Source organism: Natrix helvetica, assembly GCF_964273705.1.
Source record: "Natrix helvetica genome assembly, chromosome: 1".
Lineage (NCBI taxonomy): Eukaryota > Metazoa > Chordata > Lepidosauria > Squamata > Natricidae > Natrix > Natrix helvetica.
The window spans coordinates 208,320,905-208,342,238 of record NC_138548.1 but is presented as its reverse complement, the minus strand read 5'-3'; the positions used below and the strand labels follow the sequence as shown (position 1 = coordinate 208,342,238).

At 43.6% G+C, this 21,334-nt stretch overlaps 1 protein-coding gene across 1 annotated transcript; it reads left to right on the top strand.

Annotated features, from left to right (window-relative positions):
* Nucleotides 1-586: 586 nt before the first annotated feature.
* Nucleotides 587-18,221, top strand: KRT8 (keratin 8). Its single transcript, XM_081934169.1, has 9 exons — nucleotides 587-1,048; nucleotides 5,428-5,636; nucleotides 8,540-8,600; nucleotides 8,697-8,792; nucleotides 10,223-10,387; nucleotides 12,435-12,560; nucleotides 13,951-14,171; nucleotides 14,499-14,554; nucleotides 17,137-18,221. Exons 1-9 carry the CDS (start codon nucleotides 725-727, stop codon nucleotides 17,325-17,327), a joined length of 1,449 nt encoding a protein of 482 aa, XP_081790295.1. The 5' UTR covers nucleotides 587-724; the 3' UTR covers nucleotides 17,328-18,221.
* The last annotated feature ends 3,113 nt before the right edge of the window (nucleotides 18,222-21,334 follow it).

The window sequence follows — 21,334 nt, the reverse complement described above, 5'->3', positions numbered from 1 at the left end:
CCTCTCTTTGGCGCCCTCTTATGGCCATCCGGATTTCCCCCCTCAATTCAGACCCGCCGATAGCGCGGTTCGTCGAACTCCTGTCCGAGTTTTAAGCAACCCGGCTTGTCCGCTTCTCCCGAGCCGCTTCCTCGCCCCGTCCTTTGCCTTTCGCGAGCTCTTCTGAGGGAGTTCCTCGCCTCGGGCTCTTCGCGGTTCCCCCCCCCCCCCAAAGCATAAAGGCTCGGTTTAGCCTCGCTTCGCCTCTCCCGTTGGGGAGCTCAGGCATCCCATGGAGAGGGTCCCGGATCAGCGCAAGTTTGGGCAACTGCTGCCCTCTTTGGGTTTGTTCGGTGCCCGAGCACTTAAAACTTAGTAAGCTGGAGTGAATATCGCGGGGGGGGGGGAGGAGGGGAGGTCTCCCCCAAGGTGGCGCGCGGACGTGCCGCTCCGTGGCTCAGGTTCCCCGCTAGGAAAGAGTTAAAAGGCGCAGCTTCCTTGCCGGGGAAAGCAGGTATCAGAGCTTCGGAGCTCCGCCCCCTCGTGGTTGCAAAAGCCACTCAGGTGCTCCGTCCTCTCAGCCAACCGCGCCCTTTCCTCCCAACGCCCCCCCCTCCAACGCTCTTGCATATAAGTCGTCGCCCGGCTTCCTCCGCCGTTGGCGTTGTGTTGCTTTCGAGCTGCTTGCATTCTTCCAGCTTCTTCCTCCCGCGCTTCCTTGCAAAAACCAAAAAAAACCTCCACCATGATGAAGAACTACCGGAACACGTCTAGCACCAGCCGCAGTTTTAGCAGCCGGTCCTACACGCCGGGCCCCGTCGCCAGCTCTCGGATCAGCACCTCTTACTCCTCCTCCTCCGGCCTCGGGGGCGGCAGGTATGGCGCTGGAGGGGCCAGCTTCCGCGGAGCTTCTCCGGGGAGCCTGGGGGGCATCACGGCGGTCACCGTCAACAAGAGCCTGCTGGCCCCGCTCAACTTGGAAATCGACCCCGCCATGCAGCAAGTGAGAAACAAGGAGAAGGAAGAGATTAAGATCCTCAACAACAAGTTTGCCAACCTGATTGATAAGGTGCGGTTTTTTTTGGGGGGGGCGGGTCTTTACAGAAGCAGGGGGCTTAAAAGGGGGTTATTTCTTCAGCGACGTTTCTCTGCCGCTTTTGCCCAAAATGAGCCTCTGCTCTTACAAAACGTGTAGGTTAAGTTTTGGGGAAACTGAGGCAAGAATGAAAAATTGAGTGTATGCCCGTAGTAGAGAAAGCGGAGGAATTGGAGGGCTCCCCCCGCCCGAACCAACGGCATCTGTGAACAAGGGAATTATTCTTTGCGCTGGTGGGGGGGGGGGGGGGCTGCCAACGGGGTTAAAGACTGGAAGCCAGAGAGAATAATTCCTGTTCCCATGAGTACCTCTGTAGAGGGACTCAAACTACTCGTTGAGTGGTGGTGTGGACGCCTAGCAAAAAGCTTCCTCCTACAGGTGTGAAGGTTAAAGTGAAACACGCAGTAAGACGAGCCTCTAACTTCATGTTTTGTGAGAGAGGAGAGCAGATGGCATTCTACTCTTTTATATTATTGCCAAAACCTACTGAATTTCCGGGATGATACACCAAGTTTATGGTCCACTGGCTTTAGACAAAGTTCATGGCATTGAAAGTTTACTTTGTTCTGGCTTAGTGTGTTGGAGCCGACCTAATCATTGTTGGTCTACAGTTTGCTGGGTAAATAATTTTTGCTTGGAAAAAAATGAATCTGCTAAGATTAGTTTATATTTTGAAAATACCCTTTGTGAGGCTGACTGGCAGTTATAAACTTAAAAGGACAGCGGATTCGGTTCAGATATCCATATATTCTCTGGATGTTTGCATTATTTGGGGGATAGTTTTTTAGTGTGCTTATCCTCTAATGAACAAAGAACAGAACGCTGATTAATCTGTTTCTTTCTATCGGTTCTTATCTGTTATCTTTCTAAACTTGTTATGCTTATAGTTATTGAGGGAAACACATATTGTATTGCAACAGAATGTGTATAGACATGCAGAGGTATTGTACCTTCACAAAGGTAGCTAATCCTTATGACTGCCTTCCTCCTCAAGGCTATGATATCTGGCCTGCAAAAATCCTGATGGTTTCTAGCCAGCATTGAAGATTATCTTTCTGTACCTCTTTGCTGCCACCTGATGGTCATTTAGATTTTTGCAGCCTGGGTATGTTAGCTGTGGATAAGTGAAGCTGGAGTGCTGCTTGTAGTAGTATCCTTGTTGGGGAACTTAGGACTTATGTGTGCAAAAACAGCCTTTTTTGTGGTACTGGCAGGGAGAACCCTTTAAACTCTAGAGATAAATTATTTGATTAGCTTTTCTAATTAGTATTCAGCCAGTATCAGGCTGTGGTCTTAACAATTAAGCTGCACTCAAGGCCATTTTGGAGGAGATTGAGGGAAGGAACAATGCCCATGCCTGGGAAGGGTGGCTGCAGGATCAGAATTCTGCAATGCACTCCTAGTTTCTTAATAATTGCTGGCAAATGGGAGCTCAATGTGTGCACTGTGCAATGGGAAAACGGTGCCCCAATTTGAAAGGAACATGCAGTACAACATTTATTTTCCAGGTCTAAAGGTACAAGTAGGAAAGTTCTCAGTTTGGTGGGTGGCTTTTTGCAGAGCTCCCTCCATGCTGCTACCAGCTGCTTTCATGGGTGAGGTTTTTCCAAACCTTGAACTGCCTACATATTCTTTGAATACCAAAAGAATTCTAGATACATACCCTGTTGGAAGCTTCAGTGAACTTTTTTAAAAAAATGGAAACTGGATGCATTAAGAGATTGGTTGACTATATGTGTGAAACCAGCAGCAATTTCCCCTAATTATTTTGGCTCATAATAAATCAGACAGGTGCTGCAGCTTCAGGTGTTTCCTGAACATCTTTAACCACTTAGGCAGCATATGATGAGGTGAGAGCTACCACACCTTCTGCGCTTGTTATTGCCAGAATGCTGCATCAACAGAGGTCTGAAATCTTGGGAGAAAAGTGTTGTGTCTTGATTTTCCTGAGCGACCCCCTAGCATTCTCACCATGCACCCTAAAGCAATTGGGCTGAACTGAACTGGTTGCTTCTAAGAAGTGCACTTTTTAATCCACAGTTTTTCCCTATTGTTTGTAAATAGAATAGAATAGAAAAAAACTGTCCTTGTGCCTAGTTGTTCTGGTGTGCAGTGCCCTGTAGCATCATTTTGAGGGTAGGAGTTGAAACAATTTATGTCCAGGATGTGAGGGGTGTGTAGATATTTCCACAGCCCTCTTTTTTACTCTTGCAGTATACAGGTCCTCACTGGAAGGCAGGTTGGTAGCAATTGTTTTTTCTGCAGTTCTATCAGCCTAAAACTTTCTGGTAGGAGACCATATGAAAGGAAGGAGATACCAAAAATGTTTTTGGGGAGGAAGGGAAAACGTAATGGTGGCATTTGGATGACCACCCAGATGAATAGAAAATGAGTTTTTCTAACATAACTCTAGTTCCCACTGTGCCTATTCTCAGTCTGTTCCTCTTCTGGTTCTCCTACTGCTTTGCTTCCCGCTCTTCCCCTTCCCTAAGGCAAAATGGTTCCTCCAAAGCTGTCTTGTTTTATAATAAATGCCCCGGTCTTTCATTAGTGTGTGAACTTCTCACAAGACTGTCAAGCTGCAGTTACTCCATCACTAAAGCATCTGCCTCTTCAGTAATCTTCTGAATTGCTAAGCATGTTCCTCCATTAAAAACAGGTTCTGAGTTTTGGCTAACCCTGCTTCAGGTTAGGTGCTTCCTCTCCTGCCTTTGCCATGGCTCAGATAAGAGATGTTGAGGCAGGGTGACAAGAGATTTTTTTAAGACCCTTCTTGCCTCAAGGAGGGTTGTTGGGGCATATGCTTCAACCCACAAACTGTTCTTGACCCACGCACATGCTAGGGCTGTTTTCAAAAGTTAAACATTGTTCCTGTAATAGTAGCTTTCAGGTCTGTAATCACTTAGCTATGTTTCCAGACCAGAGGTGTACTCCCAAAGCTTTGGGTGTGCCCCACCCCCACCCCAGAGTGCTTTTAAATTGTAATTTGTAATGAGTGGAGGGGGAAAAAGTTATTGTAGCCCTGAGAGAAGTAATCAAATTCATTGGGTCTAATTCAAATTAAATCAGACTTAACTTTTGCTCTTGCTTCTCCTACACTTTGAAGTGCAGTATTTGGCCTTGGGCTCGGTGCACCTTAAGCCCCAAAGGAGCCATGCAACTCTTCACCTTGCATTTGTGGGGGAAAAAATCTGTTTGCTGTCCTTTTTATTCGGAGCAGGCTTAATTCACAGAGAACCTGGGAATTGTCAATTTTGCAGGGTGGCACAACCAAACACACTAAACTGAGATGATAAAAGTTTGCTCCTGCAAGCAGCTATTTAAGAGGGAGCATTTTTTCAAATTCCAGTTTTGCTGATTTTTCCAGACCTGGGACACTTTAGACCCATCTTCCTTAGCTAATGGGAATGATGCAATGGAAGAATATCACATTGACAGATTATTGTAAGAATAGGCAGAAAAGTGTGTGATGTAAAATGTTTTTCATGGCACTTCTGTGTTTGGTTTTAAAGTGAAATTACTGAGTTGTTTTTATTATTTGCTTGTGCTTTCATTAGCCCAACCTGCTACAATTTGTAGCTGTCTTTCCCCCCCTTTAATCTGGCTTTCTGGTTATTTAAAATTGTTTAAAATAAATCAAGATCTTTTCATTTGGGGCTACAAGCCACACTTGATTTCTTTGTGGATGCAGCAGCTCACATTCCAGAAAGTAGGAGACACTGGGAAAGAACTAAATGTAATTAAGCTAAGTTAAAATCAGGTAAATATTATGATTGCTCCTTGGGAATTTAATGTTCTGTTTATATTAAACTTTATAATCTAGTGCCAACTTTCAGAAATATCCTGGGGTGAATGGCAGTCACACGAAAAGGCTACCTATAACTGTAGGGTTTTAGATTGTATCTTTTTAATCTAAAATAAAACCTAGCATAAAGTCCAGAAAGTAACCTGTAGCAGATACATTTCCTCAACCACTTCCATTTGGGGATCCAGGAAACACCACAAATAAATTATGCATTGAGCCAAGAGGCATATTCCTTAGTATGTAAATCTTTTGTTCTCAGATGTTTCTAGTAATTAAATAGTACTTAATAATGTGCAAAGTTTGGGAAGGCCTGCAGAATCCATTTACTAATAGCAGGAACTACAGCTTTGCAAGCTGCTGTGAACCTTTTCTGACTGTTGGGTGATGGCTACCTTAAGCCAGTAGAACATGGCCTACCTTATGCCAGGGAAATACCAATTTGACCTCTGATGAAAAAGATAAATGGGATTGCCCAGCTGAAGAGCTGCATGGGTGCTGCTGAAATATCAGGAATTTACTTCCTGATCTGTTCTCCCTTTCCCCTCAGGTTCGCTTCCTAGAACAGCAGAACAAGATGCTGGAAACCAAATGGAGCCTCTTGCAGAATCAGAAGACTACACGGAGCAACATGGACAGTATGTTTGAGGCCTACATCAACAACTTACGCCGGCAGCTGGAAAACTTGGGTCAGGAGAGGGCAAGGCTGGATGCTGAGTTGGGAAACATGCAAGGCCTGGTGGAAGAATTCAAGAACAAGTGAGTCGAGTCCTTCTAGTTCCATTGCTTTGGGTATGCCTGGGCTGGACAAAGTAGCTTTACCACCCATCTTACGCTTAAAAGGTAAAGGTTCCCCTCGCACATATGTGCTAGACGTTCCTGACTCTAGGGGGCGGTGCTCATCTCCATTTCAAAGCCGAAGAGCCAGCACTGTCCGAAGACATATCTGTGGTCATGTGGCCGGCATGACTAAATGCCAAAGGCGCATGGAAAGCTGTTACCTTCCCACCAAAGGTGGTTTCGATTTTTCTACATGCATTTTTACATCCTTTTGAATTGGTAGGTTGGCAGAAGCTGGGACAAGTAACAGGAGCTCACTCCGTTACGCGGCGCTAGGGATTCGAACCTCCAAACTGCCGACCTTTCTGAGCGACAACCTCAGCGTCTTAGCCACTGAGCCACCACGTCCCTTAGACCTGTGGAAATGCCACAGCAATCCTTCATTCTGCTGTGATGGCTTAGTTTACCCAAACTATTTTTTAAATCCCTGCCACACCTTAAAATTGTTAATGGCTGCTGGTGGGTTGTCTTCTTTTAGGTTTTGCCATCTTTGTGTTTGACTTTGCACTGTTATCATAGCCCCAATCTCTTGATCTTGACCTGTGTCAACCAGGTAACCCTAAACACCTTTATTTGGTGTAATATAAAACTATAAAACTCTTGTCAGTGGACAGAGCTGGAAGGACAATGACGTTAAGGATTTATTTATCAAACCATGCTAAACAAAGGAATTGTACCAGAAGGCTGGGAAGGGATTATTTCCAGAAAAAGGGAAGTGGTAAACCAAAACACATATATGAACTCTTTGAAGTGTTTGAGGAAGTTGAGGATGGGAGGATACTGCCAGGAGAATTGTTCAGCCCTATTCCTCTACGTGGTAGCACACCCTCATCACACACCTGGGTGTCTGCTTTGTACCAAGCAAGATTGCTTTTACGACAAAGCGCTAATGGGAGAATTACCTAACTTGTTTTGCAAGTGTCTGTTTTTAGTGGAGGCAGGGACACTGAGGATAAGCTGCTTTGTTAGTACGTCATTCTTCCCCAATGCCTTTACAACTTCCCTGGCAGGCTGGTGGTGCAACTCCAGGGATACCTTTGGGCTGGAATACCAAGTTGGATGAGACTGTTTTCCAATGGAGGGGATGGGATATTGTCTTAAGAATTTCCAGCTTTCCAAATATTTCTGAGATTGGGAACTGGACAGGAGCTGACAAAGTTAGGATAGGAGAAAGTGGGTGTTGGAGCATGGGAAAGAATGGCTGGTGCAGATGACCTCTTGCCTGTACATAGTTTTGGTTTCACACCCTGAAATTTCACATCCACTCTTGGGAGAATTAAGGAGGAGAAGGAGAACCTGTGGTATCTTGAGTTTGTGACCAAATGAAGTGTCCCTGGCACATTCTTGCTCCAACTCTCCCAGCTCCAGAAGTGTTTCATGTGAAACCATGTAAATAGTTAAATTTGCCATCTGTGGGTCTCACTCTCATCTTTATAAAGGTGTGGACTAAGGGATGCATGAGCAGACAAATAGGTAGCTGATGCTGATTGCATTTTGACTCTGTCAGATGGTCCTTGGGGATAATCATCTGTTAGCGGCCACTCATAGTTAAGGTGCTGAATGAGGGGGAACTCATCCTTGGAGGCTCATGCCTGTTGCAGTAAGTCTCAGCCATATGATTTCGATTGTTTCAAATATTCCCGGCTGGCTTCCTATAACCAGTCAATAGGAAAGCCATCAGTAAGTCGCAATGTTGTGAGGTCCTTATTTAATGCCTGCTTGGTCCTTGTTTAAATCTGGCAACTGGGACTGCTGTTGTTAAGTGATGCGGTCATCTGGCAATATGGTCACAATGCATTGTGCTTCAGAACTATGTTGCTTAGCAACAGAGTTCCCGGCCCCAATTGCAGTTGTAACCCGAGGACTATTTGTAATATATGCCCACTTCAAGGGTTGTAGCCAGAAAGCAAATATGACGAAGGTATCCTTAAACTGCTTTCAAGTTGTCCTCTACTTCTACTAATGATCTCACAGTTGGTTTGTTGTGGATTATTTTTTGGGGAAGGGACTAGTAGGCCCAATTCTTAAGTAATGTCTTTCAGCCATTTTACATATTTTATATTCAAGGGTCCCTTATGGGCTCCAAGGGCATTTCTGCAGATACAGTTACTGTAATTCTAGCGGTTGACAAGTTGCTTTGCAGAATGGCAGCTTTTCACATTTTTTAAAAATTAAAACAATCTAAATAGGATTTTAAAAATATGACAAGAGAAGAGCCTGAAAGGCATCCTAAGAGGGACATGGACAGATATCAAAACCTAAGCAAACATTTGTTGGTTTGAATATTAAGCTGCTGCCCCAGGAATTCTCTAAGTGTACTGCTATTGTGTTGACATCTGTCCAAATAATGCAATTCACTTTGAACTATGAACTTAACTGTGCAGCTGCCATGTTTTCATGAAGATTTTTAACAGAATATTATGCATAAATGAACACTGACCAAAAACATACTGACCAATGGAAATGTTCCTAATGGGAAGCACAAAAAATTACTCAAAAAGTAACCTTTGGGAAAATACAAATACAGTCCTATGCATTCTTAATCTACTTTATTCTGCCTTTCTAAATAACATATTCAAAAACAAAGTTAATTGGAAAATGAACCTTTTAAAACCATGATAATCTTTTAATTTAGGTCCTTCCACTTTAACACCCAGCATCTATATTTTGGCAGTGATTAGTCAGGGGATGGCAGCCCTTGGCACATGGTCAGATGCATCACTATTTTTACATATTTCTAATGATGATCCTAGCACACACTGCTTGTAGCGTTGGTCCAAATGGCACGTAATAAAAACCACTTAACTTCCTTTGCCCGGCAGATATGAAGATGAAATCAACCATCGTACTGAAAAGGAGAATGAGTTTGTCCTCCTGAAGAAGGTAAGTGGCAGTCTGATCATGTTTCTTGGTTAATTATCACAAATTTTGAGATTTTGTGAATGAGTCTTCACTTACAAGGGTGCACTCTTCCCTCAGGATGTGGATGAAGCTTACATGAACAAGGTTGAATTGGAATCCCGCCTGGAATGCCTGACGGACGAGATCAACTTCCTGAGGCACCTTTATGATGAGGTAGATAGTGGATTTCATTGAGCGAAGAACGGCTTTTTTAAATGTACCCTTTTGGAAGACGTGGGCAGGGCAAGGAACGGATGTCATCTGATCATGTCCCCTTTCTACATACCGAAACAGGCCAGACTGGCCACTGCAGCTAATTTCAAAGACTCCTTGGGCTAGTTAGTGGGGTTGGCAAGCTAATAAGAGGCTGCACCAAGATGACTCTAGTGTTGTGTCAAAGCCTTTTAAGAAGTTCCAAACAAAGTAATTATTCTTATGTATACTTTATGTACTGTGTTTCCCTGAAAATAAGACCGGGTCTTATTTTCTTTTGACTCCCGAAATAAGCACTTGGCCTTATTTTCAGGGAGGTCTTATTTTTGAGGTGCAGGAGGCGGTGAATGTGGTCACCTTATGGCTGTTGTTGCGTTGCAATATTTTCCGGGAGGGCTTGTTTTCAGTGGAGGGCTTATTTTAGCACATGCGCTCAAAAGCCCGATTGGGCTTATTATCCGGGGAAGTCTTATTTTCAGGGAAATAGGGTAATATCATATATAATGTATATTATAGTTTGCCTTTCTACACAGTGACATTCTGATCTAGTTTCCATTCCTGCATGAAATAGGAGAATCATGTAGGAAGCTGTAGTAAGTTGCTTGCTATTTTATTACAAAGGAGAACTTTGGGTATAACGTTTGTGTGGGGAAAAGGCTGAAACGAGAGGGGTGATGATGCATAGAGCCAGGATATATTGGGGCTGGTGGGGAAGACAGAAATTTTCTTCCTTTCATACATTATGTTTAGCCTATTTTATGATCTATATTAAATGTGTTGGTTTTTTCTTTCCATGCAAACGGGACAGAAAAGGTGCTGTCGAGTTGTGGCAGCTATGGTTAGAAATAGCTTTGAGGCTGCAGAAATTTGGAGACTACATTCAGCTTTAATGAGGATATCCCTCACAAAGTCCTGTTTGATTTCATTTGCTTTGCTAGGAAACACACATGTTTTTTTTACCAAAAACTTCCCTAGAGACTCAGGTTTAGCAAGGTTTCTCTTCATGGTTGACAATGCTCAGCCTGCAGTAAGTTTTCTCTTTTAACTATCTAACTCAGTGGCCACCAGCCTTTCGGGCAGCAGGTGACTGGTTCTGTGGAGAAAGGTTTTTTCCATGGACCAAAGGGGGTAGGGTTACCTGTGCTGCCTGCATCCCGCAGATGAAGCTTTGCTTGTTTGCGTAGCCTGGTTTCTGTCATGCCATGGCCCAGAGTCAGTCCACAGACCGGGGGATTCAACTAGTTCTGCCATTAGTTTTGAGACTTCACCTGTCGAACAAGAAAGAAGTTTCTTGTGAGTAGAGGAATGAGTTAGGGAAGATTTGAACGGTTCCCTGAGGGTTGCCTCCTCTTTGATTCGGGATAATTTCTAAATGTTACCTTTTGCTACAGGAGCTGCGTGTCCTCCAGTCTCAAATCAGCGACACCTCTGTGGTCGTGTCCATGGACAACAACCGCAACCTGGACTTGGACAGCATCATTGCTGACGTCAAGGCTCAGTATGAAGATGTTGCTAACAGGAGCCGGGTCGAGGCAGAGAGGATGTACCAGATCAAGGTGAGGCTCTATGCTGACTCTGGCTTTCCTCGATCATACCCGATGAAAAATTAATTCCCAATGAACAGCTACAAGGCCTTCATTCATGTTAGGAGTTGGGGGATAACTCATTTCACAAAAGGAAGGAATCCATGCTTCATGCGGCGGCAAAGGAGCAGCAGCATCCACACTGTCTTCCAAAGCAGGGGTCTTCAACCTTGGCAACTTTTAAGACTTGTGGACTTCAACTCCCAGAATTCCTCAGCCAGTGCTGGCTGAAGAACTCTGAGAGTTGAAGTCCACAAGTCTTAAAAGTTGCCGAGGTTGGAGACCCCTGCTTTGGAAGCTCTTTCACTTTGCTCATCCCGACCTCCTTTCTTTGCAGAGCAACGGAATCCTTTCCTCACTCTTCTTATCTGTTGAAAATATTGGGCTTTTTACGGGGAAAGTCTGGAGAATCCCCGTAATGCAATAACTCTTTATTTTACCGATGGATTGATTTGTCAAATGTCTAAAGCTGCCTGATTCCATGATAACTCTGGCTAGCGTACAGTGTTAAATACAATTGAAAAGCAATAACCAGCAAAATGAAGGAGAGGTGTTTAGAGATAGTTAATAGTAAAAACTGTAAAAAAAAATAAAGAGCTTGGTGTGGTTAAGGCATCAGGCTAGAAACTGGGAGACTAATAAAGAATAACAGAATTGGAAGAGACCTTGGAGGTCTTCTAGTCCAACCCCCTGCTCAGGCAAGAAATCATATACCATTTCAGGTAAATGGTTGTCCAATCTCTTCTTAAAAACCTCCAGCGCTGGAGCATTCTCAACTTCTGGAGGCAAGTTGTTCCACTGATTGATTGTTCTGTCAGGAAATTTCCCCTTAGTTCTTGGTTGGTTCTCTTCTTGATTTATCCCAAAAGTGCTTTTTCAGGAGGCAACTGGACTTCCTTGTTTTTCCTTTGAAGACATTTCGCTATTCATCCCATTCCCCACTATCCTGTCAGAACTGAAGAAGCTTCTTGGATGAGAAGCGAAATGTTTTCAAAGAAAAAACAAAAGTCCTATTGCCTCCTGAAAAAAGCACCTTTGGGACAACCAGGACCTTGGGTGATTGAGAATCTCTTCTTGATTAGTTTCCATATATTGCTTCTTGTTCTGCCTTCACAACTTAAATTCAGTTGTGGCTTCCGTTTTCCCTTGGTGGTGGCCCTAGGTATCCTTTCATGGCATGCTGGCCAGTGCTGAGGTTTACTATTTGAGTTGAGGTTGGAAAAAACAACTGTTTGGCATTCAGTATAACTTGGACAGTATATTAAATAGCACTATTAAGCCAATAATGGAAGCCCTAGATTATGATTTTCATTGCAAATAGAGAAGGCGATTGAGACTAGGAGATAATTACTTGCCTGAGGTTATCCAAGTAATATTTGTGGTTCACGTGAGTTTTATGATGCGTTTCTCAGTTTATGATGCATTTTTCGGGTTGTTAGTCATACACTCATGGCAGCTTCAGTAGACCAGCTGTTTGATTGGAAAAGGAGACTAGATGACTAGACACTTTCCTCTGAAATTAACTTTTGCATTTACTCTCTTGGCTCAGATGGGATTGGAGAATGAATATCAAAATCTAACAAGCCACATGATAGCTTTAGGTAATATTTCCTACAGTTATCATGTGGCTGGTTTGATTTTGATATGTGAACTTAACTATTGTGATTTATGGTTCAGTGAGGTATGCGAAAGCAAGCCTCTGGTTTATATAGCTGACGGTGCTTAAAACAAACCCGAGTTTAGAGAGGGTGTGATCCCAGTCAGTGAATTCTCCAATCTCCTCCGCCTGCCCTCAAAGTAATCTAGACAGGTTGAAATGTAGGTGGTCAACTTAATTGGAATCGATTCTAGGAGTTGATTCTAGGAATTAATACTGTACTATGGACCGCTGTGTTGAAAAGATGGTTGAGAGCTCGGTGTGTTATGGATATATAAAGAACTGTAGTCTTTGCAACCACTTCTTTGCTCCTGTGGACTTCCTGTCTTCACATCTCTTGTCCCTTCTGTCTCCCGTCTTTAGTATGAAGAGCTCCAGACCGTGGCAGGCAAGCATGGGGATGACCTCCGCAGCACCAAGAATGAAATCAATGAACTGAACCGAATGATAACCCGGATACAGTCAGAAATCGATGGTTTGAAAGGCCAGGTCAGAAACCTGTCTTCTAAAATCTTCCTTACGTTGATCTTAGAGCTATAGCTTTGTCCCCAAGAAACATTGGTCTTCTCCAACTTTCTACCAGCAGCCAGAGTTACTGGACCAGAGCTCCTAAAGTCACCAACAACATGGATATGATTATATGATTCAGTATCAGCTAGGTTGGGAATGTCTGTATTAAGAAGCCCAGGCTATTCCAGGGCAAGAGTGAGGATGAGCCACAAGTTGATGATATCAACTTGTATGGTTGTGTACGTGAAAGGTCCTTAGTACAGTCTCGTCTCCAACTAGGTTGGAGAACCAGTTGCCTCCTCTATGCTGTTTCTGGCTTACACAACTCTTCTAATCCTGTAGTCTTGGGCTGCAGAACTGCTGCAGCTTCCTGACTCTGGAGTAAATGCCTGAGAGAGACTGACTTCTATTTGACCCCTTGAAGGCCATTCAGAGGACCAGAAGATCAGTCGACTTTCCTTTTGTTGACTACATGAAATGGATGGCTAAGGTCTGGGTATTGCCATTGGATCTAGCAGAATAGGGATGGGGGTTGCTGGTATGGTTGAAGGCTTGGGAATGTGGGTAGGTGCTGTTGAAGGCAAAAGGTAGCACGTTAAGCAGACACGGATGGATTTTCAACCTTTCTTGCTTTCTTGAATGTATGGGGTGGTGGTGGGTGGCCTGCATTCCAGTGGTGGGATTCAAAAACTTTTTGCTGCCGGTTCTGTGGGTGTGGCTTAGTGGGTGGGGCAGAGAAAGGATACTGTAAAATCCCTATTTCCTCCCGATCAGCTGGAGCTCGAGAGGCATAGAATAGATGGGGGCGGGGCCAGTCAGAGAGTGGTATTTACCGGTTCTCCGAACTACTCAAAATTTCCACTACCGGTTCTCCAGAACTGGTCAGAACCTGCTGAATACCACTTCTGCTGCATTCCTCTCTGCATTTTATTCAGGCTAATTCCTGTTATTTCCACCTATGATAGGTGGAATAGGGTTATTCTGGGAGTCTGCACAGCTTCTCACCTTAATATCTATAGTGTCAATGTTTTTTTACACAAATAAAAGGAAGGGATTGGGTAGAGAACCTTGCTTGTGGCTTTCACCTTCTTTGGAGGAGAGATGAAAGTATAGGAGTCATTCAATCCAATTATAATTAATTGTGCTTTGATCAGGTATAGTTATCCGCATCCAGGAAGAGACAGTTCTCATTCCTTAGTTTTGGACTGTATTTCTAGGGAAAAATCTGTCCGTTGTATCTCAGTTCCCTGTATCACAGAAGGGTGAGAATATTGGATAACAGCCGTATCCTCTCCACCTGCTGCCTTTTTCCTGGTTTTTGAGACCTGAGCTGCTGCTTCAACTCTTTCTTCCTTGCCCCCCCGTACAGCGTGCAAGCTTCGAAGCGGCAATCACTGAAGCAGAGGAGCGTGGGGAGCTGGCCGTGAAGGATGCCAACAGCAAGCTGGCTGAATTGGATGGTGCCCTGCAGCGAGCCAAACAAGACATGGCTCGTCAGCTGCGGGATTATCAGGAGCTGCTGAACGTCAAGCTGGCCCTGGATATAGAGATCGCCACCTACAGGAAGCTGCTGGAAGGAGAGGAGATCAGGTAAGGATTGGCCCAACATATGTGGACTTGTGGACTTCAGCTCCCAGAATTCCTCAGCCAGCAAAGCTGAGGAATTCTGGGAGTTGAAGTCCACAAATCTTAAAGTTGCCAAGGTTGGAGACCCCTGCTCTCTATAGTGATCCACGCTAGCATATAACACTTGTGATTGAGATCCTCAGTGCATCAAGAAACTGTTTCAAATTCAACTTGGCTGCAGGAACTTGTTCTGTAGGACTTTCATTTTGTCTGACTTAATATTATTTCTTGACTGATTTATTTTTTTGGGGGGGGGGACACTCTTCCCCAACCCTTCCTCTTTTTTAACAGACTGGAATCTGGAATGCAGAATCTCAGCATTCAGACCAAGACAACTGGTTATTCAGGTAAGGAAATGTCTGCATGTCAAAGAAGAGGGGGAGGGGTGATCAAGATATCAATGCAAATGTCAGAAATTAACCAGAGCAGGGAATCCTGTATTTGTTTAGAAGTTTTAGAAGACAGCCGCCCAATTCACATAATTGCAATTCTGGGTGGCGTGCGATATATAAAAATATTTGATTGCCGAGTTAGATCTCAACGTGTTTCAACACTGTTACGTGATGTTTATTTCCTTTGCTTTCATTTTGGAACCTGTTTAACTTGATACCTACGCTGATCTTAACAAAGAATGGCTTGTCTTCCCATGAATTTTTTTTTCCATAGAGGAAGTGAAATAAAATGATTTCGCTTCCTCTTATTTTACAAATGGATGTGTAATCAATCAAAGCTGTAATACTAGTACAGCACATGAAGTTGGATTTCTTCCCTGAGTTGAGGGTTGGGTTTTATGGCTTTTAAATGATGCCACCCAAGTCCTATTTTATTAGTTCTTTTTTTTTCTTCAGTTTTCTTATTTCCCATGGCAGTTGAAAATCACTGCAGATTAGTTGCCAGAGAAATAAGAGCCACTATGAAGACAAGCAAGAGGACAAACCATCATAGTTGAAGCATGTTTGGCTGGGCAATAAATAGTTTATTTTTTTAATTATTTTTTTTATTAAATTTGTTTGCTACCCGTCTCGCCACTCTTGGCATCTGTTCTTTGCAGCTTTCCCCATCCCCGAGCCTTGTTCCAGTAGATCTAGAGTGTGCAGGGTAGAGAAAACTAGTTTTCTGCATAAAAAAAAACCCCTCTTTTACTTTGCAGAAATAACAGTGATAAAAAATAGGCACTGTGAAATTATTTATCCTCCAGAGATACTTTAAAGATCAAAGCTGGAGACTGGCTTTAGCATAAAGTAGTTGCAAGGATGTACCCATGATAAGATGATGTTGCAAACAATTGCTCGAGCAGTATTTTTGAGACTTTATGGGTAGTAGATTGATTTTTCAAAAATTTAAAATTGGTGTGTGACCTTTTCTTTTTAAACGGATGGGAATTTCAAGTGTGAATGTGGGATCTGTGCCATTAACTGGCAGAAAAAGAGGCTGGAAGCAGGGCTTGTCCATTCCTTGTCCAAAAGATGCAGCTTGCAAACATCTGCAGTTGCAGGTTGTTCAGAATAGCTTTCATCAACCTGGTGTCTTCCAAATGTGTTGAACTCCATTTTGATGATCTCCAACTGGATGAGAAACTGATAAAATTCACAGTCCAATACATTTGGAGAGCAGCAAGTGAACAAAGACCGAAGTAGCATTTGGTGAGGACTCTTTGTGCCAAATTTTGTTGTCTCTCCCTCCCCGCATTGGCAAGTCTGAGATCTCATTGAGTTTTTAAATGGTTGATTTCCAGAAATTCGGTGCAGTTGTACAGTGCCACATGAGGAAGATATGGGTACAAAGTGTGTGTTTCTGTGTGTAGAGAATCAAAAAAAAATGAGCCTGTATCCACTCCCCTAAGCTTGAAGAAATGGCCTGCTACTTATCCTTTCCTCTTCCCTATGGGACTTCAACTGGGAGGAGAAGTGCAGGTGGTCCTCAACTTAGAACCACAATTGAGCCCAACATTACTTTTGCTAAGCTAAATAGTCATTAAGTGAGTTTGATACCCCATTTTAGGACCTTTCTTGCTAAGTGAATCACTGCAGTTGTTAAAATTAGTAACAAGGTTAAGTGAATCAGGCTCACCCATTGACTTGGCTTGTCAGAAGGTCACAAAAGGTGATGACCTGACCCTGGGACGCCTGAACCCTCATGAGTTGCTAAGCGTCTGAATTTTGATAATGTGCCAACAGAGACACTGCAATGGTTGGGTGAACAAATGTCATAGCTCACTTTTCCCAGGCCATTTAACTTCGAGCGGTCATTAAATGAACTGTTATAAGTTGAGGACTACAGGCTGTAAGATGAGAGCAGTAGGGGAAACCTGAGTCTATTTTAATCCCAAGTATAGACACCGTGGCTCAGTGGCTAAGGCCCTTGTGTTTGTTGATCAGAAAGGTTGGCAGTTTGGCGGTTCAAATCCCTAGTGCCGCGTAAAGGCGTGAGCTCCCGTTACTTGTCCCAGCTTCTGCCAACCAAGCAGTTTGAAAGCATGTAAAAATGCAAGTAGAAAAATAGGAACCACCTTTGGTGGGAAGGTAACAGCGTTCTGTGAGCCTTCAGTGTTTAGTCATGCCGGTCACATGACCACGGAGAAGTCTTTGGACAACGCTGGCTCTGGCTGTGAAACGGAGATGAGCAGCACCCCCTAGAGTTGGGAACGACTAGCACATATGTGCGAAGGAAACCTTTACCTTTATTCCTTTCATCTTCCAGTCCTCACCTTAGGGAATTTGGCATGGTAAAGGATGCCACTGTAACTGGACAAGGTAGCAGGAGAGGGTCTCCTTTGCATCTGGGAAAAGAATAAGGAAAATCCATGCATATAACCCTCTTCTTACGGTGCCATGCTTCCCACTTCTAGATTTGGAGATAAAAGCTAAAACAAAGATACCAAGTGCTAGAACCTGCTCTTCTCTTCACCAGTGTTCTCTGTCTTTTCCAGGTGGCCTGAGCAGCGGCTACGGAGGTTACGGAGGTGGCTACAGCTCTTCTTACTCAAGCGGTGGATATTCCATAAATACATTGCCCATGGAGAGCTCAGCCGTCAGCAAGACCAAGGCTATTGTCATCAAGAAGATCGAGACCCGCGATGGAAAGCTGGTGTCTGAATCCTCCGATGTGCTGTCAAACTAGCTCGGTGGGGGTCTTGAGCAATGGAACCACTCACGGTTTTAAAAGTGCCTGAATCCAATGAGCCTTACCTACTTTAGCTAAGATGATGAGCCACAGGTTAGAAAAGAGGGAAGAAATGCCTTTGTTCTCTCGCCAAACTTTGTTTTTTTCTCTAGAAGGAAGAATTTATGTTTGTCAGATACTTGTGGACTACAGCTCCCATCAGTCCTTTCCTGGCCATGCTGGAGGAGGCTGGTGGGACTTGGGAGTCCAGCTGCAACCGGGAAGTCCACAGCTGCTTTTAGAACACCACAAACCAATTTCACCGACTTGCATGAGATGTGATCAGGGAGGAAAAAGACACTTGCTCTCCCCAAAGGGATCTCATGGTTTTGACAGTTTCCCATCAGTAGGGGCAGCTGTTGAAAAGAAGGCAGGAAACCAGCTTTCCCAAGTTAGGATCAGCGAGAGGTCAACTCTTTTTAGACCACTATATGTAAGGATGGCCACCTCAGAATTGTGGTTTGTAGTTTTCACATTGTTTAAAAGCTGCCCTGTTGTATTATTCACCCCTCTTACTGTTTGCATAGCATTAGGTCAAATTTTCAATCAAAACCAAGGCTTGGAAACATTTTATTTTGAAGGATGGGGATTTGGGAAAATCCCACCCAAGTCTTAGCACTGGAGACAGCAATTCCCATCAATGATCACACTAGCTATTTAAAGATGGGAGCTTTGCAGTCCACCAGATTGGGATGCTAGGAAGAGGAAGGTAAAGTGGGGGCCGAGTTGGGCAGAAGCACAAAGCAAGCTAGTTCCGTGAAGGATTTTTTTAAAGAACTTCACATTGTTTTCATTTTATTTGAAATAAAAAGGTTTTCTTCCAATCTTTGATATTAAATGGCTTAACTTTTCTGTCTGTGTTTGGCTTACTTATGGGAAGGCCCAAGATAAAGGTTGAATGGAAAAGCAAAAGAAATCCAATCACTCATCTGCTAAAAGCAAAAAGCATTTGGCGTTTTCAGGAATAGATTGTTAACAGGCCTCATTTGGGAAGGGGAGACAATTAGCCCCCTCAAAAGTTCTCTTGACGTTAAGGCCCACTGGCCCACTGAGGTTGTTTTTTGGGCAAATGCTCATACATTGCAGTTAAGATTTGTTCCCAATGTTAACCAATGGAAATTAATTCTCAATGACACAGAATTTAAAAAGGTGCACATGGCTGGGCCCTGTTCCCTCAGGGATGTCATGCTCCTTGTGTTTTTAAAGCATCATTTCAAATGGATTATGAAACTAGTATCTTATTCGATGGTGATAGGGCAAAGCTAGTGTTCTGAGGGACCACACACAAAAATAACACAATGGCCCACCTTTTCTTAAAAGGTAAAGGTTCCCCTTGCATATATGTGCTGGTCGTTCCCGACTCTAGGGGGCAGTGCTCATCTCTGTTTCAAAGCTGAAGAGCCACTAAACACCGAAGGCGCGTGGAACGCTGTTACCTTCCCACCAAAGGTGGTTCCTAGTTTTCCACTTGCATTTTTACATGCTTTCGAATTGCTAGGTTGCCAGAAGCTGGGACAAGTAACGTGAGCTCACTGTTATGCAGCGCTAGGGATTTGAACCACTGAATGGCTGACTTTTCTGATAGACAAGCTCAGCGTCTTAGCTACCTTTTCTTAGAAACACGTTATCCCAGTTACTTGGTGCTTTACTGGAAGCCCCCTCCCTCTAGGACACCAAGAGGGTAACATGTTAAAGGAGGTTTGAGTTGGGTAAAGGCTACAATAAACTCCCACTCGCTGGCAGAGGAAAATACTAATTGATGAAGGAGAAGCGTTGATGTTCTCTGAGCTTGTTTTCTTGCAAACATTTCATTTTTAACTGGTCCTCTCCTGACACCTGGTTGCTCAAGAAGACAAAATGTTAGCACATCTTAACGTTCCATGCACAGCCTAGGAAAGACAAAGCATTTTTTCCGAATAAAACCTTCCCTGCTTGTGCACATGCATCTAGAACTGTGACGGCGAACCTATGGCATGCATGACAAATGTGGAACACGAAGCCATGTCACCTGGCACGTGCGGCCTTGCCTGTTTGTCCTCCGGTGTGCATGTATGTGTGGCAATCAGTTGTCCTTCATGTGCATGGCATGCACGCCGGCCAGCTGATTGTCAGATGCACATGTGCACCAGAACCGGAAGTCTGGCTTTTCCAGGAGTGTGATCCCTTTGTGCATGTGACAGTGCCGAAAACTGGCCAGCACATATGTGCAAGCCAGCTGATTGGGTGCGCATGTGCACCAGAACCCGGAAGTTCAGCTTTTCCAGAGCCTGTGCATGAGAAAAGCTTCGCCACCACTGATCTAGAACTTCTAAGCAAGGCTTATCAAGAGGGAATGTTTGTTGCGATGGAAAGTTATAGCATAACACCCAGAATAATTTTTTAGCTGTCTACAGCACCATGGTATTACAGGTAGTCGTGGACTTGTGACCACAATGGAGCCCAAAATTTGTTGCTGAGTGAATTTGTTTTGCCCCAATTGTTAAGTGAATCACTGCAGTTGATAAAGTGAGTAACCCAGTTGTTAAGTGAATCTGGCTTCCCCATTAGCTTGTGAGAAGGGGATCACACGACCTTGGAACACAGCAACGGTCATAAATATGAACCATCTGCCAAGCATCTGAATTTTGATCACACGATTATGGGGATGCTGCAGAGGTAATTGTATTCAAGTCTTAATTTGGGATACGACTTACTAGCACTTGAGACATATTTCATTATGATTTTTGGACAAAACCCATTGACTGGGTTCAATCTGCCAACCCAACCCAAACAATTCTCATGAAGGCTTCATGTATACCACATATGAACCAACTTATTGATTATTTAAGAGTTTCCACTTTGCCACAAGGAGACTTGTGATCGGTATATCAGGCTGACTTCAGTAACCAGGATTAATGCACATCCATCCCCAAGAGGCTATGTAAGGAATAAAAATGCTGCCTAACCATTCAAGCACATTCTGAATTAGTTTAAAGCTCTGCAGGAAACATGTCATCAAACTTATTTACTGGCGTAAGTTCACGCATTTGATGTAATTGAATTAACACAGCTATGTAGTCTGTGATTTGGCCACCAACACAACTTGCTTTTATTGGCCTTTCCCTTCCCTCTTGTTATTTTGCTATTGGTTGAGGTCCAAAATGTCTATTCGACACAAAATGTGATGTTTTCATGCTTTTCCACAAAAACCTAAAAATGGCAATGAAAGCAAAATAGATTTGCACAGGTCCATCTCTGAAGCTCTGACGAGGAATATTCCAAACCTTTCTCATTTGGAAAAATCAAGATCAGTATTTTGAAGCACTTTCACGGCTCAAATAGCTTTGTCATGCTCTACTCCTATTTATTACCCAGCTCTGCATTATATTCTTACGGCTTGTTTTCCTGTTATGTTTGATTCCATCCAGCTGACTTGTCCCATGTTATGTTGCTTTTTAAAAACACTTTAAAAGATACTCATTTCAGTCTTAAACCTCCCCGCCACCCCCCCCCCCCAAAAAAAAACCAGGCTAAAATTTAGCCTCTTGGACTCTCACAACACCAAGAGCCAGCATAAATCAAGGTTGAAAAATGTTGCCCCAAAAACCTGCCTCAACAGAGAAGTTAAGAAACATATTCGAAAGGCCAAAGTAAATAAATAAATAAATACTTGCACAGCTATGGTTCACTTCCACATTAGGTCATATATTAATTGGGGACACATAACAAGAATGCCAAGGCAGAGAAGATTTTCCAGGGCATCCTTAAATGGCTTCTGCATTCTGTTTTTGCAAGACTGTCTTCATAACCATCCCAAATAATGCTTCGGCCAAAGTTCTCAGCTGTTTCTTTTACGTGACTCCTGCTACCTGTCCATTTACACCATCAAAATTCTAACTCGGTTGGGCAGAAACAAGCAGTTCTAGAGGCTGTATAGCCCGTAGCCAACCACATGGCGCTAACATTTACTAAGTAAGTAGACAAAG